Source organism: Anomaloglossus baeobatrachus, chromosome 2 (genome assembly GCF_048569485.1).
Source record: "Anomaloglossus baeobatrachus isolate aAnoBae1 chromosome 2, aAnoBae1.hap1, whole genome shotgun sequence".
In the NCBI taxonomy this organism is placed as follows: Eukaryota; Metazoa; Chordata; class Amphibia; order Anura; family Aromobatidae; genus Anomaloglossus; species Anomaloglossus baeobatrachus.
In genome coordinates this window covers 666,787,103-666,804,969 of record NC_134354.1, presented here as the reverse complement: position 1 = coordinate 666,804,969, position 17,867 = coordinate 666,787,103, and the positions used below count along the sequence as shown (strand labels likewise).

The 17,867-nt window shown below is 44.1% G+C and overlaps 1 protein-coding gene across 4 annotated transcripts in view; it reads left to right on the top strand.

The window, feature by feature from the left end:
• Positions 1-17,867, top strand: part of AGAP2 (ArfGAP with GTPase domain, ankyrin repeat and PH domain 2) — a 547,732-nt gene that overhangs the window by 453,328 nt on the left and 76,537 nt on the right. For all 4 annotated transcript variants that reach the window (XM_075337106.1, XM_075337105.1, XM_075337104.1 and 1 more), the window contains exons 4-6: positions 6,284-6,369; positions 8,999-9,140; positions 10,472-10,606. In XM_075337106.1, coding sequence (XP_075193221.1) covers positions 6,284-6,369; positions 8,999-9,140; positions 10,472-10,606 — 363 coding nt within the window. The remainder of the gene's footprint in view (positions 1-6,283; positions 6,370-8,998; positions 9,141-10,471; positions 10,607-17,867) is intronic.

Sequence of the window (17,867 nt, the reverse complement as noted above, 5' to 3'; positions counted from 1 at the left end):
TCTCCTTCCAGCCTCTCTCCTTCCAGCCTCCCCCAGCATCAGCCTCCCCTTCCCAGCCTTCCCCAGGATCAGCCTCTCTCCTCTGAGCCTCCTTCCTCCCAGCCTCCCTCTCCCAGCCTCCCTCAGCATCAGCCTTCCGCTCCCAGTCTCCCCCAGCATCAGCCTCCCCAAGCATCAGCCTCCACCAGCATCAGCCTCTCTCCTTCCAGCCTCCCCCAGCATCAGCCTCTCTCCTTTCAGCCTCCCTCAGCATCAGCCTCCCGTTCCCAGCCTTCCCCAGGATCAGCCTCTCTCCTCCCAGCCTCCTTCCTCCCAGCCTCCCTCAGCATCAGCCTTCCCCTCCCAGTCTCCCCCAGCATCAGCCTCCCCAAGCATCAGCCTCCACCAGCATTAGCCTCTCTCCTTCCAGCCTCCCCCAGCATCAGCCTCCCCAAGCATCAGCCTCCACCAGCATCAGCCTCCCTCGTCCCAGCCTCCCCCCTCCCAGCCTCCCCCAGCATCAGCCTCTCTCCTCCCAGCCTTCCCCATGATCAGCCTCTCTGTTCCCAGCCTCCTCCAGCACGCCGTGCTCCTCTGCCGACACTCACACACCCGATCGCATCCACTCACACACACCCGATCGCATCCACTCACACACACCCGATCGCATCCACTCACACACACCCGATCGCATCCACTCACACACACCCGATCGCATCCACTCACACACACCCGATCGCATCCACTCACACACACACAGACACTGACGATATCGCACATACGCGCTTATACTCACAACATCCGGGGATATCACATGCTTCTGGCCATGTGATCCTCCGGCAGGTCCTGGAAGATCACAACAGCACAGTATCGCCGCCGAGAAGCAAGCGATATCCCAGGATGTTGTGAGTATGTGGATGCGATGTGATGTGTGTGTGTGAGTGAGTGTGATCTGATTTGTGTGTGTGTATGTGTGTGCTGTTATGTGTGTGCTGTTATGTGTGTGCTGTTATGTGTCTGTATTTTCCGCCGCTGCAGGACCTTGATGTGTGGATGCGATGTGATGTGTGTGTGAGGTGTGTATGAGAGTGAGTGTGAGGCGGTGTACACTGGTAACTATGATACACATCGGGTAACTAAGGGACCTTAGTTACCCGATGTGTATAATGGTTACCAGCTTTCACGGCCTCCGTGAAGATCCCAGCATCGCAAGGTTATGTGTGGCGCTGCTGGGATCCTGACGGAGCCGGTGTAGAAGCAAGAGATATCCCAGCATGTTGTGATGTGTGAGGTGTGTGTGAGAGTGAGTGTGAGAGTGAGTGTGATCTGATGTGTGTGTGTGTACTCACCTGGGAATCGGGGCTCCGTGTCAGTTGGGCCAGAGCGAGCGTGCATTGCGTGAGGGGGGCGGGGCCTGCAGAGAGCCGGGGCGAGAGGCCAATCCGTGTGGGGGGGCGGGGCCATGGCGAGCCCAGCGGCCAATCAGCTTTGTGTCACCGTAAGGACACAATTTCGGAGCATGACAGACAGACAGACAGACAGACAGACAGAATAAGGCAATTATATATATAGATTAACCTCTGGGCTTGATGTTAGACAATTCACAGCTGACATTAACCCGAAAAAATATCACCATGATAAACATGGTACCAGGGCAATTGGCAAGAGCTGGGGTGATACGCCAGAATTGGCACAACTAATAGATGTGCAAATTCTGGGGAGACCTCTGGCTGCTATTTTTAGGCTGGCGGCACCAAAGACGAGAAAAAAAATGAATTGGGTCAAATGCAAAAATGTATTTATTGGTTAAAAACGACAAGACAGTAGCAGAAAAAAAGTATCACATGCAGTACAATAAAAAGTGTAGTGATTTACTATATGCCCAAAGTATGATGTCTAATTAGGGTCAAAAATTGAATGCACACACATGCACACAAGTGTGTAAACATATAAAAAGTCATGTGGTTATGAAAGTAGCAATATTAGTAGCCACAAAGTCAAAGTGCAAGTGCAAACAGACAAAGTGTGTGCTCGTCTTGCACCCCAATGCTCGATTGAGTAACGATCAGTGTCAAGCATGCTCGTTCATGACTAATTATAATGTGTTCTTGTATAATGTATAATGTATAGCAGTATATATGTAGTTACCATAGTATAAGGTAAGAGAAAGTTAAGCGTTGGGACTACCCCACAATGGGAGGGGTTAGCTGATAGGGAAAAAGATGGTTGCTTCTAAAAAGTTATTGAAAACTCAGTGCATGACATAAATGGATGCATAGTCTGTAGGTTGTCAAGGTCGCAAGCAGTGGATGACCTATGGCAGGAGAAAAGGAGATAGAACATTGTATTGGAGATAGCGTGAACCTGAACCTGAAGTGTTACATGATTATGTCGTGGGCGGCGGCGCAGGCCATGGCCAGTGGGGAGCTACTCGAGACGCTCAGGGATCGTGGCTTTGGCTTGAGTGACAGCCGGATCTGGGACTCTTGAAGCAGCCCGTCGCCCACAACGTAATAAAGGGGGGTATTTACAGGGGAATAGTTTGTCAGGGACGCCACCCGTGGGTTGCGGGGATAGTTTGGTGACACCGCCGCGTCGCTGCCTTGGTATGGGGGCACCTGGGGCTAATGGAGCAGGGCAGGCGGATGGTATCCCCTCCATGGGTAGGGGAGGTGTTGTCCTGGGGCCCAGGTGTGGGTGGTGTACAGTGCTGGGGCACCGTCTGCAGGCTGGACCGGAAGACACCGGTGTACTCACTGTTGTTGAATAAACCACACATAGTCTAAGTAGTAAACCAAGTGCCGTATACCGGTAGCCTCTGGAGGCGTGTGCTCGGGTCCCACACACTGGTTGACAGGACAGGGGCCCTTCCTCCTGCACTTCAGTGTTTTGTCTTGTGTGTTGACTAGTCTGCATGAAACGGGAAAAGTCCGCTCCCAGTGTCTTTGCTGTGGGAGCTGTTGCCTGCGAAATCTGACTCTTGGTAATTTTGCAGGCACTTGTAGACGTCCTATTCCCCGCGTTGAGCTTCCGTCTCGCTCTATCTGGGCTACTCGTGGGACAAGATCTGGAATCTTGTCCCCTGCTGGCTAATCGACAAGGTGCTTGCAGTTGTCGTTGCCACGGGGTCCAGGTACCCCAACTGTGCATGGCCTCCGGACCGGATTCCCGCTGCCGGCACTGGCAGGCTACAATCCTGCCCCGGTCCACTTAAGGACTCCCGCAACCAGATCTCCATCTCCTGTGGCCCTGCTCTGCCGTCTGCCACCTAGTCAGCTCAGGTAGTCCAGTAGTCCAGTCTACAACCCTCAACTACCACTTCACTCCTCTCACTTCCACTGTCAGCACTAAACTGTTGTGTTCCCACCCCTGACACCTCAGGACCCCTAGGTGGGCGTCACCATCTGCCTTGCCCCATCCACTGGTGTGTCCCTATTGTACTGGGGGGGTGACTAGGCTTTGTGGCTGGTGTTGTACCTGTGTGTGGGTTTGTGTTAGTAGGACAAGGAGGAGAGAGTCCGGCATCTTGAAGATGGATGCAGTCTCCTGTGACAACCTGGTTTTGCCAGGGCATCACAATTACATAGATTGAAAAAAGACGTAGGTTTTCTACCTCTAAATTATTTATAACCCACAATGTTATGTGTATGGAGGAAATCATCCAGCCCTTTTTTAACATTTGTTATAGTATGTGCATTTACTACTTCTTGTGGTAGGCCATTCCACAGTTTGACTGCTTTAACGGTAAAGAACCCTTTCCTATTTAGCTGCCGGAATTACCTTTCTTCCACTCATGATGAGTTCTCACTGGTCCTTAGTATTGTCTTTGGAAGGAATACGTCATGTGCCAGTCCTTATATTGACCGCACAAATATTAATATATATAAATGAGATCTCCTCTGAGGCATCTTTTTTTCTAAGCTAAACAAGCCTAACGTTTACAAACTCTCATCATATGGGAGGCCTTCCATTCCTTGTAATAATCTAGTTGCCCGCCTTTGAACTGACTTCTGTCTGAAGATCTTTTCTAAAATGTGGATCTCAAAACTGGATCCCATATTCCAGATGTTACCCTGAAAGTGATTTTTAGAGTGGTAACAATAAAGGCCGCTTTATACGCTGCAATCTCTCTAGCGAGATCGCTAGCGTGCGTACCCGCCCCCATCGTTTGTGCGTCACGGGCAAATCGCTGCCCGTGGCGCACAAAATCGCTCGGGCCTGTCATACTACTTACCTGCTTACCGACGTCGCTATGACCGGCGAACCGCCTCCGATTGCTAGTGATGTCGAGTGCGATAGCACACGTCCCCGTCGTACGTGCGACATTTGGTAATCACTGCCATAGAAAACATTATTGCTACGGCAGCGTCACACGCACATACCTGTGCAGCGACATCGCTGTGACCCGTGAACAATCCCTCCTTCAAGAGGGAGGTGCATTTGGCGTCACAGCGACGTCACCGCAACGTCACTAAGCGGCCTCCCAATCGAAGCAGAGGGGCGGAGATGAGCGGGACGAACATCCCGCCCACCTCCTTCCTTCCTCATTGCCGGCAGCCGCAGGTAAGGTGAGGTTCCTCGTTCCTGCGGTGTCACACATAGCGATGTGTGCTACTGCAGGAACGACGAACAACATCATACCTGCAGCAGCAACGATAATTGGGAATAGTGGAGCATGTCAACGATTAACGATTTTGAATGATTTTGCGACCTTTTTCGATCGCACGTACATGTCACATGCAACGACATCGCTAAAGCGGACAGATGTGCGTCACGAATTCCGTGACCCCACCAACATAGCTTTAGTGATGTCGCTGCGTGTAAAGCGGCCTTAAGTGTTGACTGAGACACAGAACATGAGACATGTTGAGGTCAGAGACTGACCTTCTAAAAAAGTGCCAGCAGGTAGGTAGGGTCCAGATGAACGTTTGGACTCTAGCAGTAAGGCCCCAAGACTTAAAGGTAATGGTTGGAGATGGACTGGTGTGTGAGCATAGTTGGCTTTCCCGGGCACAGTCTCCATAAGCAAGACCCTTCTCTGACACTCATGGCTACCTTCTACCCCCCTCTTCTACAAGGAAAACAGATGTGTATTCGGAAGCATTTGGAAGCACAAGGCTCTGCTCTCCCCATAGTGGCAAAACCCCTGACCCCCTCTTCTATGACGAGGTTGTACATGGAGACTCAGAAAGGGAAAGTGATTGTCATAACTTGGACTGTAGCATTGTGTTGGGATGCAATGGACCAGTACGATCAGAAACAACCCAGTGGGAACTGAGAATGTGCCTGAATATGCTCTGTAGACTTGAAACATGCTGGAAGTTATGTGCCCGCTATCTGGTGTATAAGGTTGATGATGAAGGACTATTAAGTGAAGTAATGTTGTTAAAAATGAACTTGTCTCCTTAAATGAGTCATCATTCGGTTTTGGCCAGCTGACGTCACAGGCAACATGCGGCCTGCACGAGCAAAGTGCCCATATCTTACAAGTCCACAAACCCACCCAGGACCATTTCTTTTATGTAGTGGGTCAGGGCATTTGAAGTCAAACCCTCACCCACGACTACTACTCTGCGCCTCTCTACAATGGTACCATTAAGAATAACTTTTAAAGTTGGGAAAAACTCTTTACACGTGGTTGTCTGAGATAAAAATAAGGGACACAAATGGCATAAAACAAAAAATAGCATTGCTTATCTATTAAATCACTACTGCTCCAACAATCATAGCACTGAGGCCAAGGATTGGCTGCAGCGATGGTTCAGAAGCAATAGAGAAGCTGTGCTGGTGAAGCAGTAATTCAACAGATAATGCTTAGTTTAGTATTTTATGGTATTTTCCACCCTAGGCCTATGTTATTTATCCACCCTAGGCCTTTAGGTATTTCACAGTCTATATTAAAACAATGGCCCATCCATGTAATGCAGAGACTTATTGGATCCTCGAGAGTGAGAAATGCCTTTAGCTACTACGTTGTGCACTGGCTAATTGACGGAGGTTCCAGGGACAACTGAGTTCACCAATAGGGTATTAAGCACTGGCAGTTCTAAACCAGGCAACATCAAACAAGTCAGATCTTGTTTAGGCTGTTGGGCTTTGTGCGCACTGGTCTTGTGGCTTCTGTTTCATGGATCCATGAATTTGATTTGGGTCTAATATTCTCAAAAGACTTCGATAAAACCAAAATTGCGTACAGAACCCTTGAGTAATATCCATTGCTTAAGCTTCGCTTTCTAGACATTTTTGAAAGTATTTTCTTCTTTGCACAGATTTCACAATCTATTTTGTCTTCTTCTTTACCCAGGTGATCAGTTTAAGAAGGAGATAAGTGTGGAAGGACAGAGCTACCTGCTGTTGATCAGAGAGGAAGCTGGAGCACCAGATGCTAAGGTAATTGTGACTTCTGCTCGATTTTAGTGCAGGAGGATATGGATGATGAAACCAGCTGGCAAGACAGTAAATAGGAATACATTATAATATATCCAGGATATAAGGAAATGGAAAGCAGATTTTAAAATTCAAGAATCTGCTCCAATGTATGTATAGTTCACATTACATAATACAATGGAACGGGAAATGTTAAATAAAAATGTGTTTGAATTGGAAATTGAAGGACAGAGAAAAAATTAATTTACAGAAAGAAAAGGCATATGGGAAATTGTATACAAGTCTAACCACTTGGTGACAGCCACCATACCTACGCCAGAATGCATCACCACTGTTTGGACTGGGCTTACGAGCCTCCTCCATACAACACAAGGTCCAGTGTCTATTCCACAGTCGACAAGCAAGTGTATCTGCTGTGGTCAGGGTGAGCCAAAGGGTTAACATGGCCTGGTCTGGGATCTGCTAAACTCTCCTGTGTTTGCCATGTTACAGGTTGGGCTTATTAGAAGATTGTCAATTTTGCAATATAATGCAACACAACAGTATTGAACTGTATTTTACGTTAAAGGCAATCAAGCAACTGCAGATTAAAGGGAATTTGTCAGCAGGTTTTTGCTATGTCATTTGAGGAGGACATGATGATGTAGGGGTTAAAACAAATATCAGCGATGTGTCTCTTATCAGGCTGTGTGCTGTTGTTTACTTGCAATGATTGTTTTAGCACCAGGAGCTTATTATTGATTGGAGAACATCAACTACACCATGTCCACTGCGCCCTCTTTTGATAAGCAGCTCCCTGTCTATAGACAATGCACAGAGAGCTTTGGTGTGGACGGGGTTAGTGTTCTGATATCTACTTCATATTACATCTAAGAACTCTGATTGTGTCGCAACTGATGTACCCAGTAAATTAAGTAACACATCATTGTATTCAGGGTCTCTTTTGTTAGATTATGCTGCTTTCAGAAGAGGTAGCAAACACCTGGTGACAGATTCCCTTTAAAGCACCCTAAGAATATTAATTAGTACATGTAAAATACATTAAAACTCTCTAGCTCTCTAAAATCTATATATTCACCTAAGTGTCTACCTCATCCTACATCACATCTATCTATAAAAATAAATCCAAGCAGCAGCAGTCCACCTCAGCTTCAGGTGCAGCAGCAGTCCCCCTGAGCTTCAGGTGCAGTAGCAGTCCACCTCAGCTTCAGGTGCAGTAGCAGTCCACCTCAGCTTCAGATGCATCAGCAGTCCACCTCAGCTTCAGGTGCAGCAGTAGTCCACCTCAGCTCCAGGTGCAGCAGCAGTCCACCTCAGTTTCAGGTGCAGCAGCAGTCCACCTCAGCTTCAGGTGCAGTAGCAGTGCACCTCAGTTTCAGGTGCAGAAGCAGTCCACCTCAGCTTCAGGTGGAGCAGCAGTCCATCTCAGTTTCAGGTGCAGCAGCAGTCCACCTCAGCTTCAGGTGCAGAAGCAGTCCACCTCAGCTTCAGATGCCGCAGCAGTCCACCTCAGCTTCAGGTGCAGCAGTAGTCCACCTCAGCTTCAGGTGGAGCAGCAGTCCATCTCAGTTTCAGGTGCAGCAGCAGTCCACCTCAGCTTCAGGTGCAGCAGCAGTCCATCTCAGCTTCAGGTGCAGCAGCAGTCCACCTCAGCTTCAGGTGCAGAAGCAGTCCACCTCAGCTTCAGATGCCGCAGCAGTCCACCTCAGCTTCAGGTGCAGCAGCAGTCCACCTCAGGTTCAGGTGCAGAAGCAGTCCACCTCAGGTTCAGGCATCCAGACAACCGAATAGCCCCTTAAAACACATACATAGCCAACAAAATAAACGGGACTGCAGTGAAGATATTTAGTGCAAGAAAAGCACTTTATTTATACTGTATATATGCCAATAAAGTCCATTTTTTGCACTAAATAACTTTTTCTATCCATCTATCTATATCTATCCATCTATCTATCCATCTTAGCCGCAGGAAAGGAGACTCTGCACTGTGGCAGTAACTTGGGTGCTTGGCTTAGTGACAATACTCCAAGGATGTAAAAAAATAAAGCAGTGAGAGTACTTTATTCACTCATGCAACAACGCAATCATGTAACCTCGTGGCTTTATGAGTTAAACAGCATTGTAAACATACAGTAGGTGGTGATGAAGGATCCTTTAGTTCATGTGTTCATCATTGCATAAATGATAAATAGAGAATTCTTCGGCTCTCTTTGTGATGCTGTCTTTGTCTTTTTTTTTGCAATGATCTATTTTAACAAAAGTAATTGTGTATGTCCTCTCAGTTATATTAGTGACATATGGTTTAAACATATCCTTTAGATTTACCATTACTACGAGGAAATCCAATCCTCTATTGCATTTCCGTATATGTTCTCCGATTACAGTGTTGGGGATGTTACCTATTCAACTCCTCTTTCCTTAATAGTATAACAATTGGAAAAGACAGATTTGAATGTCAATGAAGTCACTGGCTCCAGAAAACCAGTGATTTTAAAAGCATTTTCCAAATAGTCACAGGCGCAGGGGTTATTTAGCCAAATCTCCAGGGAATGGAGAATGGAATAAACCAGTATCTGCAATTCCCACTGACAGATTGCCTATTGATTTCCCCTTTCTGGGCTGTACTTTCTAGTTTGCTAACTGGGTGGATGGCGTCATCTTTGTGTTCAGCCTGGAGAATGAGGCGAGTTTTCAAGACATGTTCCAGTACTACGCTCTCTTGGCAAACTATCGAAGTGTCTTAGACATTGCTATATCCCTGGTGGGAACTCAAGGTAAGAATTCAGATTACCTGTTTTATTCATTTTTTTTAAATATAATCTTGTGTTTGGTTGTAAATATGATTGTAACTATAAGGGTAGGAGACACAGCTTCTACTAATGGAACTAGCATCTAAAGTAGGGGTCTGAAACTCGGCTGGGTACATGGGCCGTACATAGAAAAAAAAATATTTGGGGGGGGGGCTGAATTTTTTACAGGACAAAGGGACATTTTTAAGTAATACCATATAATTTTTTTCTATATACCTCAGGATCACTTTTTTCAAATTTTCGCTCTTTTTTTTAAATGGCATTCATCATATGGGTTATGGTACGGCTTTATAGCTTGAATTGTTACGGATGTGGCGATAGCATGACCTTTTTTGTTTATTTTAGTTTATATATAAAAAAGCATTTTTAATTGTAAAAAGAAATTTCCATCCTTTTATTTAGATTTTTTTTTACATTTTATCCCCTTTTTGTAAGTAATATTGTTTTACAATTAGCACTATATAGTAATTTTGTCTAACATCTTGTGGTTATTTTCCAATGGGGTCCTCATTTTGTAGTAATATCCCCATCCTCTGATAATGAGCCCATCCTGCTCCCCATCCTGTAGTAAAGTGCCCATCATGCTCCCCTTCTTGTAGTAATGTGCCCTATCCATTACCCCTTCTTGTAGTAATGTGTCCATCTTTGTCCCCATCTTATAATAATGTCCCATCCTGTAGTAATTTCCCCATATATGCCAATCTTCATATATACATAAAAAAAGATTCTTCTCACCTGTCCTCCGTTCCCATGATGTACTCTTCCCTGCTTCTTGCGGTTTGCAGGCATGTGGACCCCGTGATGATTGCGGCAAGTGCCGAGAGTCACAGTAGTCAGCGCTTTATTTCATTTGAATGAATTTCTAGGACCGCACAGAGCTCTCTACAGCCCTAAACCAATGGCAACCGCTGACCAATCAGATCATAGCGCTTGACGTCATATTAATACGTCAGCTGCTGGCCTGCTGTGATTGGCTGGCAGCTGCCTTAGTTATAGTTCTGCAGAGAGCTCTGCGCGGCGCCAGCAGTTCATTCAAATAATATAAAGCGCTGACTACTGTGGGCATCGACAGCAGCTGTGATGGACATGGGAGATAATGAAAAGAGGAAAACTTGCAAAATACCAAAATAATCAAATGCATACTTTTTAGGAAGTGGGGTCCCAAAATAAGACACTGGTTACAATATGTCTCTAAATACTGTATAGTTGGAGTGTAGGTTTATGGTGCATGTATATTACATACAGTAAAATCTAAAGAATGTTTGGCTTCTGACTTATAACATTGCTTCTTTCAGATAAAATTAGCTCAAGCAATCCAAGGGTTATTGAAGATGTGAGGGCCAGAGGTCTATGCAATGACATGAAACGTTGTATGTACTATGAGACCTGTGCCACTTATGGGTTAAACGTGGATCGAGTGTTCAGTGAAGGTGAGGACCTTTATGTTATATTGTCTCTGGTCGAAAATAGGAGGAATTCATAGAATCCACTACTTCGCAATTTCTCCATAGAAACAATTCTAGAAAACAGGAATGAAAACTGTAAAGTAACATTAAGACCTTGGAATAAGCTAGCCCTAGTCACTGTGGCTGCAATTATCCACTTTTTCATTTTACAAGAATAAAAATGTTTAGCAACCTCAAAAAATGAATTGCAAAACACATCATAGAGGAATCAATTCAATAAACTATTTACATATATAATTAGATATAACATTTTTCAGATTTAAATAGTGTGAGAAATACAACAATTGTAATTGATGTGTTTCTCACACTATTCAAATATGAAAAATTTTGCAGGAACACAATAATGAGTAAGAAAGTCTTCAAAAGTCAATGAAGAAAAGTAAAAAAAAAATATAATAATGGACAGCTCAAGCCATAAGTTAATAACAAATTTTGGTATACCCTCACAGTCGGAGTCAGGTGTTCAATATTCAATAAGATGGTAGCCCTGACTTGGACTTATCCAGAGTAGCTTTTCTGTCTGTGGCCGCCTGCTACACATATGAAACATGTCGTGTCACAATGTATGGATTGCTAACAATATTACCGTATATACATATATGTTATTTTTTAAACTACCTAGTATTTATTTCTAAAGCCCGCTTTACACGCTGCAATGTATCTTACAATGTGTCGGCGGGGTCACGTCGTAAGTGACGCACATCCGGCATCATAAGGTACATTGCAGTGTGTAACAGCTACATGCGATTGCGATTGAACGGTAAAACTTTCATCGCACGCACGTCGTTCATTCCTCATGAATTGAACGTCAGATTGTTCATTGTACCCGGGGTAGCACACATTGCAGTGTGTGACACCCCGGGAACGATGAACAGATCTTACCTGCGTCCTGCGGCTCCCGGCTGGTAATGCGGAAGGAAGGAGGTGGGCGGGATGTTTATGTCCCGCTCAGCTCCGCCCCTCCGCTTCTATTGGTCGGCTGCCGCGTGACATCGCTGTGATGCCGAACGTCCCTCCCACTCCAGGAAGTGGACGTTCGCCGCCCACATCGAGTTCGTATGGTAGGTAAGTACGTGTGACGGGGGTTACTCGTATGTGCGGCACATTCAACGAATTGAACGTGCTCCACATACGATGGAGGCCGTTATGATCGCATACGATATCGTATGCTGGATCGTAAGGTGTAAAGCAGGCTTAAGGGTACTACTTTAATCTGTTCATTTTAGTTCCATCTTGGCTAATTTTATATTCATTCATTTTTATATTCATTCAATTTTATATTCATTCATTCTTATATTCAAATTAGTATCTTATGAGACATACATTAAAACTTAGTTAACATCTGACATATACACTGTACACATCATTTAGACCAGACTTGATATGGGTTACCTTTATATACAATTAGGTCCAGAAATATTTGGACAGTGATCAAATCGTTGTGATTTGGGCTCTGCATGCCACTATTTTTTCTTTAAAATGAAACTTCTGAGATGCAATTGAATTATAAGGTTTAATTAAAGGGTTTGAAAAAAAATATGGTTACATTCCTCAGGAACAATCACCATTCATGAGTGATCCTGAGGAAGGCGTTTATCTCCGAAACGCATAGAATTAAATCACAATACAGGATCCTATCTGAAGTTTCTTAATACGGCAGTGTGGTGTTAATCCTTCTTTCTCCACTGAAAATCAAAAGAAAAAGAAACGATCATAATGCTAATAAATACATTAGTCATATATAGATAAAATATAAAAAAGTTTATTGAGACCAAGAAATGGTGTGCAATGGGATTACAGAAGAAAGAGGAAAAGAGCACACACATCATATATAAAGTATATTCACAAAAAGTTATAGATATGAAGTATAAGAAAGGAGACCTGTTGTGTATACATAACATCACTCAAAGTGGAGTCATATGCTGCAGTATGGACCCAGACAACGGATGTACCTAATGCATCTCAAGTTTAAATATCCAGTGGTGTGCATGATTAATATATATAGAGGTGGGCGTCTGCAGAAAATGTAATATACTTGTAGTGGGAATCCTAGACAAGAGAAATGGAATGATTAATGGTTTTCACCTTGCTGTGAACTTACTGTATTTGTTTTCATGAAGTCTTCTATTTATTTCTATTTCTATTTATGGTAGACTTAGATACTGAAACATCTACTACATGGAGAGTGCTTCTTCAATTAGGTGAAGGTTTTTTTTTCACCATGGAAAGTAGATTGCAATCATCCACCACTGTTGTCTTCTGTGGACATCCAGGCCTTTTTGATTTTCCTAGCTCACTAGTGTGCTCTTTTTTCAGAATTTACCAATCTGTTGATTTGGCCACTCCTAATATTTTTGCTATCTCTGTGTTGGATTTTTTTTTCATCCTAATAATGGTCTGTTTCTCTTCCTTTGAGAGATAGTTTGACCACTTGTGCATTCACAGCAAAAGCTTCCAAATGCCAATGCCACACCTGGAATCAGCTCTAAACCTTTTACTTACTGAAGTGAAAGACCAAATATTTCTGGACCTAACTGGATAATATCTGATTGATTTTGTGTATTGATGCAATCTTTTTTTATTTCTATCAGTATTTGTGATTTTTTTTTGTACCAGCTCCTTGAGTTGATGTTCTTTACAGGGCCTGGTATTATTTTTAAGGTATCAGGTAGTTATATTTTTCCATTGATTTGGGTGTGTGAATTTACCCTCTGACATACCCCGCTGGGTAGCATTTATTTGTACTGTAGGAAATCTCAGGGTTTAATTAGAGAATTAAGATGGTGAGGCAGGGGGCACCATATTGTATTTATGCATGGGGTGCCAACCTCTGTAGCCAGATATTACTCCCTGGGATATCTATGGACTGTGGACTGTGTAGCAGAATTGTTTGTTCTATATATCTGGATTGCCTGTCCTCCCTATTCTAGATGCTTCGTCTCATGTCTTTATGATTTCATTTTTTCACCATTTTGTGGTTAGTTGGAATTTTTAATGATGCAAATAAAAACATGTTCTTAGGAGAGACTATTCTTATGTAAATCACTTAAGCACAGAATCTCCCATCTAAACATTGAATTCATGAATAGATAATAAAAATTGTATTATCTTATGGTTTGAGCTCTCCAACATTATATATATAATTGTCCTCATATATTTTAATGCATAACTGATCTATAATTGAGTAAAGCGGGCTTTACACGCTGCGACATCGCTAATGCGGAGTCGTTGGGGTCACGGATTTTGTGACGCACATCCGGCCGCATTAGCGATGCCGTTGCGTGTGACACCGATAAGCGATTTTGCATCGTTGCAAAACAGTGTAAAATCGCTAATCGGCGACACGGGGGTCCATTCTCAATTATCGTTACTTCAGCAGTAACGAGGTTGTTCGTCGTTCCTGCGGCAGCACACATCGCTGCGTGTGACGCCGCAGGAGCGAGGAAGCTCTCCCTACCTGCCTCCCGGCCGCTATGCGGAAGGAAGGAGGTGGGCGGGATGTTACGTCCCGCTCATCTCCGCCCCTCTGCTGCGATTGGGCGGCGGTTCAGTGACGTTTCAGTGACGCCACACGGACCGCCCCCTTAGAAAGGAGGCGGTTCGCCGGTCACAGCGACGTCGCCGGACAGGTAAGTATGTGTGACGGCTCTGGGCGATGTTGTGCGGCACGGGCAGCGATATGCCCGTGTCGCGCAACAGATGGGGGCGGATACCCACACTAGCGATATCGGGACCGATATCGCAGTGTGTAAAGTAGCCTTAACTTTGAAAATACATTGGATTTCTAATCCCGAATTACACCTTTTACTAACACAAGTTGTTTTGCCTTGTGGTATGGTCTTATCATGCTGATAAAAGCTTCATGTTCATGACCAAATTGCTCCTGAATTCTTGGTAGAAGTTGATCCTTGATGTTGTCTAGACACCATTTTTTTTATTCATGACAGTGTTTGTAGGCAAAATTGTGACATAGATGACTCTTTGGATGAAAAACAACCCCACACATAAATGGTCTTAGGGTGCTTTACCGTTAGCATGAGATAGGACTCCTTGTATTGCTCACCTTTTCCTCTCAAGACAATCATTCTTCAAATGCCCAAAATGGACTGAAGAGGACTTCATCAGAGAATAGAACTTTATCTCAGTTATCTGCAGTCCAATCCCTGCACTTACTGCAAAGTTATATTCTTGAAAACATCTTTCATGTTTCATGAAGATGTCCCAAACAGCTTCAATCTGTTTGGGACATCTGGAAAAATGATTGTCCAGAGACAAAAAGATGATTGCTATCATGAGTCCTGCGTGATGCCAACAGTAAAGTATCCTGAGACCATTTATTTCTGGGATTACTTTTCATCCATGGTGTGGGATCACACACAATTTTGCCTAACAACACTGCCATGAAAAGAGAATGATATCTAGACATCCTCTATAAAAAAAAAACTTCTCCGAACGATCCAGGAGCAATATGGTGATTAATAATGCTATTTCTAGCATTATGAAGCTGCAGATCACAAGGTAAAAATGATAACTAAGTGGCCAGGGGAACAAAACATTGATATTTTGGGTCTATGCTTAGGAAACTCCCCAGATCTCCATCCCATTGAAAACCTTTGTTCAATCCTCAAAAATAAACAGGCAAAAACACAGAAATTGTGAAAAACTCCATATACTGAAAATGTAAGAATAAGTTGCCATTAGAATTTGTCCCAGAAGTGGAGATGGGCGAACCCATAGATTTTCGAGTTCGGCAAGTCCAGCCGAGTTCAGGACCAGACATCTGCCCGGATGCTGAACCGCATGGGGGAACATCTGTATGGGGACCCGAACATTGTGCTGTAAAATGGTGGTAGAAATGTGTAGGGAGATTAGAGCAGGAGAGTTATACTTACCGAGTCTCCCACCTAGCTATAACACTACTTCAGGGTCCACTCACTAACCCTCATACATATTCACTGCTTCCCCCATCCACTGTCAGTCCCAGCATCTGGTTGAAGTCGGACTGTGCCCCCACCTTGTGTGACAGTGTCTGTGATTGGTTGGAATCACACACCCTGTCTGCGTTCCTATGGTGTGAAAATAAATAAATAAATTGCTGTAGGGTTTCCCCATATTGTGATACCCAGCACAGATAAAGAATACGGCTACCGGCTGCTGCCCCCAGCTGTGTACTTATCTTGGCTGTGTATAAAAAAAAAAAGAGGGTGACTATGCGGCTTTTGTTAATCATTTAAATAAATAATTGTAAAAAAGGCATGCAGTCCCCCTTAATTTTGATACCTAGCTGTGATAAAGCTGACAGCTAGAGGCTGGCATTCTCAGGCTGGGGCGGTTCATAGTTACTGGCCCCCGCAGCCTAAAAATAGCAGACTGCAGCCGCCCAGATTTGTTGCATCCATAAGATGTGACTATTCGTCCACTTTACCTGGCCATTCCGATTGCCCTGGTGCAGTGGCAATCGGGATAATATAAGGGGTTAATGACAGCTGCCACTAAGTCCTAGATTAGTAAAAGAAAGGGGTTTATGAGATCCCCCATTACTAATACTGTAAGTGAAAAGAAATAAACACCAACACAGAAAAAATCCTTTATTTGAAATAAAATTAAAAAAACCCTACCCTCTTTCTCTAATTTATTAACCCCAAACACCCAGTTTTGACGTAATTCACAGGAGCTTCCATGACGATCCCTGCTCTGCTACATACTGAAGACGCAGAGTGCAGGCATACTAAAAAACATAACCGCATGCTGCTGCTTCAGTCAGAAACTGATTGAGCTGCAGATGGGTAACTGAGTGAGTTTATCTGCTGTCCCAGTGGGAGGTTCCCACGGAACTATACCTGTGACCGCAGGAAAACTAAGCTTAGGTGAACTCATTGAACTCAGTAACCTCACCTCAGGTGAACTCATTAAGTTCAATGAGATCTGCATCTCCTGGCAGAAAACAGTATTTTTTTGTCCAAGAGATGCAGATATGGTACTATAATTTATACACCAAATTCCTGCACCAATACTGCATCTCCTGGCAAAAAAAGGCATCAAAAGTAAAAGTGATGTAGTTTTGATGTGGTTTTTTTACAGCAATTTGGTATATAAATCCTAGCTCCAAATTTGCATCACCTGGCAGAAAACCACACAAAAACCACGATTTTTACGCTGCATCAGTGTAGTTTTCTGCCAGGAGTTGCAAATTTGGTGCAGAAATCTGGTGCTGACATTTCAGCAACAAATTTGCATCTTCTGGCAGAAAACTACATTTTTTTGTCTGTAGATGTAGATTTGGTACTGGAATTTATACACCAAATACCTGCCAAACCAGATTTAATTTTTTTTTTTAGTCTGTACCAGTTCAGCAAACCAATATTTACGGGTTCGCTCATCACTAATTGTCACCTATCTCCAGGATAGATGATAACTTGTTAATCGGCGGTTGTCCGACAGTTGGGATCCACAACGATTGGCAGAATGGGAACTTTTATCCCCATTAGAATGAATCATGTGGATGTGGATATCTGACCTGAGCTCTGTTCACTCCCTATTGGGCTTCCAAGTGCTTTGCTCGGCTTATTCCAGCAGGGCCGTAGAAAAGGAATGGAACTCCGGTCGGGTGTCCTACCTGCTGATAAATTTTTGTAAAAGGATTACAAGTTCCCAGTTGGAGATAAAAATGTACTGGTCTGACGATGCGTACTGGTCTCAGCTGTGGGATACCCAATGTTCTGTAAGTTATCACCTATCGTGTAGATAGGTGACCACTTGTTTCACATTTTTATTTATTGTGGGTATACAAGATTTGGAGCTTCAGCTCTGACCTCTATAAAATTCTAAGGGTATATGCCCACGATCAGGACTCGCTGCATTCAAAACGGAGCGAGTTCTGACCGGGAGGGCCACATGTCTCCTCCGCAGGAGAACGCAGCTGTCAGTTTCAACGATCAGTGTTCAGTGTGCTGCGGTCTCTCGCTTGTGTTCTGCCTACAGAGGACGCATGCAATTCCACAGCAAACAATTGACATGCTGCGATCTGGAAAGACGCACCGCAGGTCAGTATTTGATGTGGAAAAAAAAAGCATAGTGGACATGGGATTTCTATAAATCCCATCCATTATGCTTGTACTGTACACTGCAGCGGTTTGGATGCAGCTGAGGTAGGCTGCGTCCAAACCGCTGCAAATACTGATCGTGGGCACGCACCTTAAGAAATTAATTGGCAATGAATTTCAGC